This window comes from Oncorhynchus clarkii, chromosome 8 (genome assembly GCF_045791955.1).
Source record: "Oncorhynchus clarkii lewisi isolate Uvic-CL-2024 chromosome 8, UVic_Ocla_1.0, whole genome shotgun sequence".
Taxonomy (NCBI): Eukaryota; Metazoa; Chordata; class Actinopteri; order Salmoniformes; family Salmonidae; genus Oncorhynchus; species Oncorhynchus clarkii.
The window spans coordinates 34,371,232-34,381,488 of NC_092154.1; the positions used below are offsets into that span (position 1 = coordinate 34,371,232).

Genomic DNA, 10,257 nt, shown 5'->3' on the forward strand with positions numbered 1-10,257 from the left:
AGTCTGTAGATAGCAAATGCTAACACTAAACTAAACAACTATATACGTCAGTCGGTGGACCACTTAATAACAGATAGAACAACGAGACAGGTATTTCACTGGATGTAAAATGTGAAGCATCCGCTTGGCGTTTCCACTCACTACCAAATATGGTAGGGAGATGGGCGGGCAGTTGGACAATATGGAACGAGGTGAATTTGGCCGAAATTCTGCAAATTTTCTCATCGATGAAACATTTGATCTCAATACAGTATTCTGTTTCCAAAACTAGAATCTGTTACGAAAAGAATAGACTAGGAAGACTTTAGCCTTTAGCCTTTGCAAAAATTTTTTTTAAATCGCTTTACTTAGAAGGTGCGCAAAGGCGAATTTATTGCGAGTTATTGCGCACGCGCACTTCAGAGTAGGCGTTCCCTAACGGACATATGCAGATATTTGCTAGAAACGCCAATAGGATCTCGCAGGCTCGTGCGTGGCTCTGCCCACTATGACTCATTTGTTCACATTGGAAACAACAGGCTGTGGTCTATCTTGGTTTACTGATAAAGTATTTGACTTCATCGTCACAACAAATGTTCCCGACTTGTTCCCAACGAGAAACTGCTGCACTGGTAACTATATCTAACTAACTTTATCAGCTACTAGTCAACCTAGCAACTGAGGTCGATTTAGCTAATGATGGACTCTTATAGCTTCGAAGACCAATAGTTTTATTTCTTTTTTTTTTTTTACATTGTACTAACTCTCTTGGTTGCAACAAAGCTAGCTGGCTCGTTGACATTCTAATGTGTTTACTGCCTTTGACAGATCTGAGGTGCAAGTTGAGTCTATTCGCAGGAATGGGAAATTCAACCACCTGTAGTAGCCATCTGGGGATCCCCCCAGCAAAAGGGCCCAATGCCGTGGGATGTTCAGATTTCATGATGGATCATACTGTAAAGGTAAACAGTGTTGTTTTCATTTTTCTAAATGCAAAACTAACTGGTAACAACTATTGAAACTGTCAGACTGGTCTCATAGACTTGACGTAACATAGTAAACGTAAATCCGTGAGACTGAAATTAGTATGACATGTTAACTTTGGTATGGTTACATAAGATACAAGGTTACTTAATAAGACATTAGGGTAAAACGAAAGGGGGTGGATGGTTGTTTGTTTGATTCGTATCATGGACAACGTTAGCATTTTAGCTTATTAGCAACTTTTCTACAGTTTTTTTTTTTTTTTTGCATACTTTTCAACTACTTATCATGTAGTGCTTACCCACCCCCAAACCTTAACTTTTTTTTTACCTGATATTTTCACTGTCATTTTACTTTTTATTTCTTTACTTAGCTATTGTTTACCTAATACCTATTTTTTTATTTAAACATTACACTGTTGCTTAGGGCTTTGTATTCGGCACACGTGACAAATAAACTTAGATTTGATTCCCCTAATCTTAACCCTTTTAGCTAACCATAACCCTTTAACCTAACTCCTAACCTTAACCCCTAGAGCTAACAAGCGTACGTGTTAGCCACTGAGCTAATGTGAGCCGCAACAAATTGGAATTCGTAACATATCATACGTTTGTACATTCGTAACCTATTGTACATTTTGGAAATTCCAAACATTGTATGCATTTTAATTTGGAACTTTGTACAAATTGCAATTCATAACATACACAAAATGGATGATGGAAATCCACAAATTAATACAGACTATATGAAACATCATACCAAATGAGTGATCATACTAAATGGAGTGTCTTGGATTCACCTACAGAATAATAGGACATTCTGAGACCATGCTGAAACTGTCTGTCACTAGGGTACCTTCTTTCGGCTATACTATCCATGTGTAGCATACGAGGATGCGGAAAAACCAGACTGGATCCCAAGCAAAGAATATTTCTATGGGCTTGCAGACTTCATGAACATCAACAGAGGCCTGAGTGAACAGATTTTTAATTACCTCTTTGGTAAATATATTTATTCTATGATAAATTACCATTTACCATTACCATTACCAGTTTCTTTTAGCTATAGTGATCCTGGAACATGTCGTACAACTCAGGTAGGCTAGATGTACCATGTTTTATGCAGTACCATGTTTTATGCAGTTTAAATTATATGTTATTCAATCACTCACAAAACTGTATTTGAGTTGTTATAACATGTTTTTTTTTGCAAAGGATCTTTTAAGATACCTGCTGCCGTGAATGCCCCATATAAACAGAATGGGAAGTGTCCAGTAATTGTCTTCTCTCATGGACTTGGAGCTTTCAGGTACAAACAGAAGTTAGCATTTAATTGTTCACATTACATGTACAGTGCCTTCAGAAAGTATTCACACCCCTTGACTTTATCCACGTTTTATTGTGTTACACAGTGGTGTAAAGTACTGAAGTCAAAATACTTTAAAGTACTACTTCAGTAGTTTTTTGAGGTATCTGTACGTTACTATTTATATTTTTGACAACCTTTACTTACACTTCCTAAAGAAAATATTGTACTTTTTACTCCATACATTTTCCCTGACAACCCAAATGACTTGTTTATATGCTTAGCTGGACAGGGAAATTGTGAAATTGACACACTTATCAAGAGAATACATGGTCATCCCTACTGCCTCTGATCTGGCAGACTCACTTAACACATGCATCTTTTGTAAATAATGTCTGAGTGGTGGAGTGTGCTCCTGGCTATCTGTAAATTTTAAAAACAAGAAAATGGTACTGTCTGCTTTGCCTAATATAAGGAATTTGAAATTATTTATACTTTTACTTCTACTTTTGATACTTAATTATATTTGAGCAATTACATTTACTTTTGATACCAAATACTTTTACTCAAGTACTATTTTACTGTGTGACCTTCACTTTTACTTGAGTAACACTCTATTAAGGTATCTATACTTTTACTCGAGTGTGACAATTGGGTACTTTTTCCACCACTGGTGTTACAGCCTGAATTGAAAATGGCTTAAATTGAGATTGTGTGCCACTGGTCTACACACAATACTCCATAATGTTAAAGTGGACTTGTGCTTTTTTGACACTTTTTAAAAATAAAAAGCTGAAATGTCTTGAGTCAATAAGTGTTGACCCCCTTAACTACCAACTTGTCCAGTTTAATGCCACTCTGTAACACAACAAAATGTGGAAAAAGTCGAGGGGTGTGAATACTTTCTGTAGGTACTGTACTTTCTCCACATTATCTTATCTTATAAGGACATTATTTTATGCCTTACATCTCCCCCCCCCCCCCCCCCCCCCCAGAACTTTATATTCAGCCATATGCGCAGAACTGGCCTCACAGGGCTTCATAGTAGCAGCAGTGGAACACAGGTAATCCAACATGCTCTTTACACACTCTCTCTCCCATTCTCTTCATTCATGAAAAGAGACTTTGTTTGAAAAGCGCTCCCGACGGGCAGAGGAAGGGATGCTCCAGTCTACATTGCATTTACTTAAGCTAACGATGACAGAGTACTCTCCGTAAATACACAGACCGTCTCCCCCACATAGGCTACAGGCATGAGCGGCCTGCCTGTTTATCTCAGGGTGGGAGTGGGAAGGATATGCAGACAATGGTACAAATTAGGTCATCACATTTCTATCAGTACTCTCAGTACTATAGTACTATATGGATAACATAATGCCTGTTCTATGGCCTAACCCCATATGTCATTGGGTTATGGCCTAAAGCCCATCACACTATACATGTTAAGCTTTCTGCTGTGAACTTCACTGTAATTTTTCACGTGGCAGCGTTTTTTACGACAACCAAAATAACATGTCAGTATTTGTGCCGCTGAAAGATACTTCTTATTCGTTGTTTTACTCGAGGGATGAATCTGCCGCTGCCACATTCTTCTACCATGGAAAGACTGAAGAACCTGAGGAGAAAGAAGAGGAGTCACTGCCGCCTAAACCCAACCCCGAGGTCCCAGAGAACCTGGTAGAGGAATGGATGTACTACAGATCTCTGAAACCAGGCGAGAGTGAATTCCCCCTCAGGAATAAACAGGTACACATAGTAATATACAGAAATGAATATGTCACATACAATGTAATGTGTAGATTTCGGGAATGTTTGCTCCATTCCTCAGTACCCTACATTTGAGTAATACATTTGACTTATGAATGTAATACCACTACTGCCAAAACATTGAGGAGTATTGTATTTCTCCACATTTGCATTGCCTTCTGTTAGGAAGACAAATTACATTTAGAAATTTGAAATGAACTCTCTTCATAGGTGTTACAGAGAGCCGATGAATGCTTAAAGGCTTTGGATATACTCATCCAAATCAACTCGGGAAAGAAGATGGAGAACGTGCTCGGGACAGAGTTTGACTGGATGACTTTGGCGGTGACTATTTTTATGTCTGAACTGGAACAATCAGCGGCCAGCAACTCTTGAACCTTTTGTGTTCTCTGCTGTCGTGAATGGCTAAATACACTGCCTTTTAGATAACGCTCAGCTTAATCACAACACAACAAGTTACTTTATAACCCCCTTTTTTTTGTAGAAGAAACTAAATAAGCAAGGCCATCTGTTTTCATCAGTTAAATTATATATTTTAAAGGGATATTCCTCCACATTGGATAATAAACAGGCCCTAAGAGTTGTGCATGAACAATCAATTAATATTCAGGTAACTTGTGTGTAAACCTGTATTACGATTGCTTGTCTTCTGTTTGGATCATACTCTGGCATTTCAATCATATCCTATGATGCTGGTAATGAATGACCTCACCCTGTTTCTTCCCTCTTTCCCAGAACTCTATGGACTTGTGCCGGATAGCAGTGATGGGCCATTCTTTCGGTGGAGCAACAGTGATCGAAGCCCTCTGCAATGAGGTCAACTTCAAGTAAGAGCTATCCCTCTCAATTTAGTCCCATTTTTAAACGGTCGTTTCAGTTTTCAAATGTAGATTTGCATTTCTCTCTCGACAAAAGTATTCAAGTGGCACATTTTTAAGCTCTGGTTTCGATGGTTGGTTGGAACGTGGTGCTTTAACACCAGAGTTTGATTCCCCCATGGTTCCATATTGTAAACTGAAAATATACAGTGTCACTTTAGATAGACATGCCTTCTAAATGAGTGTTTCTCAGTGTGATGTTGCAGACCAGTCCTTTAGATGGTTGGCTTATACCAATAAGTCTGTTTTTCAAGTACTAGAGAGGACCCAAGAAATCCCCAGCTCTCTTGCTAAATTATCAAGTTATATCAATAATAATGCTATTCTACACATTTTGTCATGAGGCTGAGAGAGAATGTTGCCGTTTTAAAGGCCCAGTGCAGTAAAAAAAAAAAAAAGATTTCCTGTGTTTTAAATGTATTTCCGCACTATGAGGTTGGAATAATACTATGAACTTGTGAAAATTATGATTATGCCCTTTTAGTGTTCAGAGCTGTTTGAAAAGACTGCCTGAAATATCAGCCTGTTTTGATGGGATGGAGTTTTGGCCTGCTGACATCACCAGAAAGGGTTCCAACCTTTTCTGCCAATAACAGCCAGTTTTCAGGTTCCCACTCAGACCTAGTTAAATTCTTGCTTGAGAAATTGGTCTTTGCTGAGAAGCAATTTTTTTTTAACCTTTTTTTTTAAAAACAATCAAAGTAAGTTACTTAATTGTTACCCAGAAATAATTTAGTATTGAGATTAAAACAGCTGCATTGGACCTTTACCCTAACACCTAGCGACCTTGTCAAGAGGTTTGGATCTCTTGGCTACCCCCCCAAACTCACAATAATATTAGTTGTACACTGAAACAATAAATAAACACAACTTGCAACAATTTCAAAGATTTTACTGAGTTACAGTTCATATAAGGAAATCAGTAAATTGAAATAAATTCATCAGTCCCTAATCTGGATTTCACATAACTGGGAATACAGCTTTGCATCTGTTGGTCAGAGATACCTTTAAAAAATTTAAAAATAATTAAGTCACCTAACCAGTCAGTATCTGGTGTGACTGCCTCGTGCAGCGCGACACATATCCTTCACATAGAGTTAATCAGGCTGTTGAATGTGGAATTTTGTCCCACTCCTCTCCAATGTCTGTGCGAATTTGCTGGATATTGGCGGGAACTGGAACACGCTGTTGTACACATCGATCCAGAGCATCCCAAACATGCTCAATGGGTAACATGTCTGGTGAGCATGCAGGCCATGGAAGAACTGGGACATTTTCAGCTCCCAAGAATAGAGTGTAGATCCTTGCGACATGGGGCTGTGCATTATCATGCTGAAACATGCGGTGATGGCGGCGGGTGAAAGGCATGACCGTCGGCTTCAATCTCAACATGGTATCTCTGTGCATTCAAAATTGCCATGGATAAAATGCAATTGTGTTTGTTGTCCGTAGCTTATGCCGGCCCATACCATAACCCCGACGCCACCATGGGGCACTGTGTTCACAAGTTGACATCGGCAAACCGCTCGCCCACAGAAGATGAGCATTTGTTACGACGCCAAACTGCAATCAGGTCAAGACTCTGGTTAGGACGACAAGCATGCAGATGAGCTTCCCTTATATGGTTTCTGACAGTTTGTGCAGAAATTATTTGGTTGTGCAAACCTACAGTTTCATCAGCTGTCCGAAGAAGCCGGATGTGGAGGTCCTGGGCTGGCGTGGTTGCACCTTGTCTGCGGTTCTCAAAAATTAGGTTGGAGATGGCTTGTGGTGGAGAAATGAAATGAACAACAGCTCTGGTGGACATTCCTACACTCTACATGCCAATTGGTTGCATTGTGTTGTGTAACAAAACTGCACATTTTAGAGTGGAGTTGTCTCCAGCACAAGGTGAACCTGTGTAATATCATGCTGTTTTATCAGCTTCTTGATAATCCATCCACTTGACACGCATGTCAAATCTTGGCAAAGCAGAAATGCTCACTAACAGGTATGTGAACAAATTTTATGCAAAAAATTTGAGAGAGAGTGTTTTGTGCGTATGGAACATTTCTGGGATCTTTTATTTTAGCTCATGATAACAACAATTTACGTTCATTTTTTTTTTACAGTGTATATGCTATTGATCTCCTCAGGTGTGGCATTGCCCTGGACGCGTGGATGTTCCCCCTGGATGAGGAGATCTACGCCAGGGTAAAGCAGCCCATCTTCTTCATCAACTCTGAGAAGTTCCAGTGGGCCGGGAACATCATGGCCATGAGGAAACTGGTCCCACCTGACTCCTCCTCCACACAGAGGAAAATGGTCACCATTAAGTACGGAAAGAGTATACATTCATTGTGTCTGAGATGACAATGTGAAAGATTCAATTTGTTTTCCACACCGATTTGGTTTAGCTGATCTGTGCACAAAAGACCAAACAAAACAAACACCATCTCTGGTCTGCTGTCATTTATCTCGTGTCTGGCACTTACAAAACCACTTCCTTATTTGAAACCAGTCTATCAGTGCAATAAAACCTCAGAGTTGTGTATCCTCCTCAAAGGAGGAACTTCTTTTCACAGTCCAACTTCACAGTTCACAATCCAAAGAACACACAATTGCCTCAATTATGTGAGAAGCACATCAATGACATTTGTGTTGTCCTTTTTGCTTCTGTGGCTGACCCTGGCTTTGGACTCTGCAGGGTCTGTGTGTGTGCGTGCATTTGTTTTTCAGGGAGTTGGGTTAATCGAAAATACATTTCTGTGATCTGAAAATGACAATGGCCACTCAAGTATTCTTCTTCTTCTATTCTCCCACCACAGGGGAACGGTTCACCAGAGCTTCCCAGACTTCACCTTCCTGACAGGCAACTGGATCGGGAAGATCCTGAAGCTGAAAGGAGAAATCAACCCTCAGGTTGCCATCGATCTCTGTAATAAAGCATCGCTAGCATTCCTGCAGCGACATCTAGGTAAGGATCTGTATGGTGTTCATTTGATTTGTAAACGAGGGTTGCTTCAACAGTCGCTTGGAAACCAGATGTTGAATTGCATTCTCCGTTGGGCAGAAATTAGCGTTTTGAAGCAGGAAAGTTTCCTCTCATGACCTCTACAAGCTAGAATGTTTAATGAAATGGTATTTTAACGTACTTGGTCCATTTGGGCGTATGAATGTGATGCAATATATCCAAAGTATAATTACATCAATTTTCAAACCGCTGATAGTGCTTTCAGATTTCTATCACCTGAACCATGCGCACAATATAAAATACATACACAACACACCTATATGAACTTGCTGAGTTCGTGCACGTGTTTACATGGTTCTACGCATGATTCGGGTGATGGAATTCTGAAAGCACAACCGGCGCTTTGAAAAGTTGACGCAATTATAATTTCCTGTGGCTGTCTCTCATTCCAACTGCCAAAAGGACCAACCGCACAGACAACTGGTAAAGTAAGTACGTTAAAATAAAATTTAATTCAAAATTCTGGCTTGTAGAGGTCGTGAGAGGAAACTTTCCTGATTCAAACGCTCATTTTTGCCCGACGGAAATCAATTGCAGGTTTCCAGGCAGCTTCAACAGGTGCATCAGACATGTTCAAATGGCATTCTGTGTTCTGGAGATTCTTTCCTTCTGAAAGTTTTTCAATTTAATAAAACAGGAAGCAAAGTCATATCTTTGTGTGGGTAATGTGTCAATTGTGTTTGTCTTTGTTTTTCAGGTATGGATAAAGACTTCAATCAATGGGACCATCTAATAGAGGGCAAGGACGACAACCTCATTCCAGGCACCAATGTCACAGAACTACCTTAGTTCAATTCCATCTAAACTATGCACTTTACACAGAGGGGATGTTTGATACCACTAGCTACCACAGCTACCAATACCACTAGCTGAACTTAAGGTGCCAATATTTGTTGCACTGAGCCTTGAAACTGTTTAATCATAGACAAAATGTAAAATAGATGCAAAGCAATTTCTACTACAGGCCATCTTAACCAGTACCTAATTATGATTGCTCGGCGAGGGTGCATATCTCCAAGTATTGAGAAACTGCTTTTTTGGTTTCATAGTATCTATATAGAGCATCTAAGAACACAATCTGCTGTACTCAGAATGTTTTACATGAACAAAGTTATGGTTGCAGTGTGCTATGCGATTATACACCTGTATGGGATATTATTCAAGAGTACGGTTTAGAAATTGTTTGGATCAAGGAGTCTTAATACAGTTTCAAGATTTCATTTTATAACCCCTAGATGGTTAATGTGATTACGACTTTGATGAAATATTTGGTGTTTATTTAGCATGATTGCACAGAGTACAGATTGAGATCATGTAGCATAGATACAACAAGAATCGAACAAATTGATTACACTTAGCTCACAAAGGATGAGATGTTTCTCGATTCCTTTGAATCAGATCCATAAATGTGTCATGTGCCTTAACCTACAGCAGCCTACCTGTGTCCTTCCACCTGGGTTGTATTTGTTAGTCACCAAACGGAAAACTCACGTACACAACCCGAACTTGCCAATGAGAAACGCTCCTTTTCCGTTTTCTGTTGCAAAACATTCAGTAGTGTGGCCTAATGTAGTTTCTTAACTCCTCGGGTAAACCCCAACAGCACATATTATTGTTGTAGCCCCAGACAAACTGATTCTACTCGGAGGGCTTGATGATTAGTTGACAAGTTGAATCACGTGTGCTTGTCTGGGCCTCAACAATGTGTGCTGTTTGGGGTATTGGAGGACTGGAGTTGGGGAAACACTGCACTAATAAATACAACCCTGGAACACTCAAATGTAACAGCTTATTTTTCTGTGCTTCATTTCCATGCTTTTCATATTTACACTACTGTAATCCAACGCATCTAATTTGTATCCAACTATAAATGGATACTGTGAACATCGAGTATTTGTGTCCTTGATCAGTGACAATTATGTGGTGATAAATATGATCGTAAGATTATGCACCATCACTTTCTAGTGATGTTCCGGAATGTCATAGAATGCAAGCTACATCTACACCGGATTGTGGAGGACATTGAAGATGTGGTGGTATGAGAAGATCATAGCAGCTGCTGTAAAGACAAAGAAAATGACTCCAAGGAAGTGCAAGATGACGTATTGTGTAAACAAAACAAAAACATTCTCATGTGACTTTGTTGAATTTAATTCCAAGGCTTTCACGTTGAAATGTCTGATTTTCTAACTTCAACAATAGTGGAATATGTAAATCCAGTGCTTTATATTTGACACACTGGCAAAATTACAAAAAAGAAACATGACAAAAACATTTTGAACATATCAATCTTGCGGTGTTACATAAATGCACTAGACTGGTGCAAAAGCC

At 39.4% G+C, this 10,257-nt stretch overlaps 1 protein-coding gene across 1 annotated transcript; it reads left to right on the top strand.

Moving 5' to 3' along the window:
• Positions 1-479: 479 nt before the first annotated feature.
• Positions 480-9,810, top strand: LOC139415313 (platelet-activating factor acetylhydrolase-like). The gene is made up of 11 exons (XM_071163353.1): positions 480-611; positions 808-941; positions 1,814-1,964; positions 2,178-2,271; positions 3,264-3,332; positions 3,834-4,014; positions 4,246-4,359; positions 4,771-4,862; positions 7,049-7,228; positions 7,721-7,869; positions 8,624-9,810. Exons 1-11 carry the CDS (start codon positions 488-490, stop codon positions 8,713-8,715), a joined length of 1,380 nt encoding a protein of 459 aa, XP_071019454.1. The 5' UTR covers positions 480-487; the 3' UTR covers positions 8,716-9,810.
• The last annotated feature ends 447 nt before the right edge of the window (positions 9,811-10,257 follow it).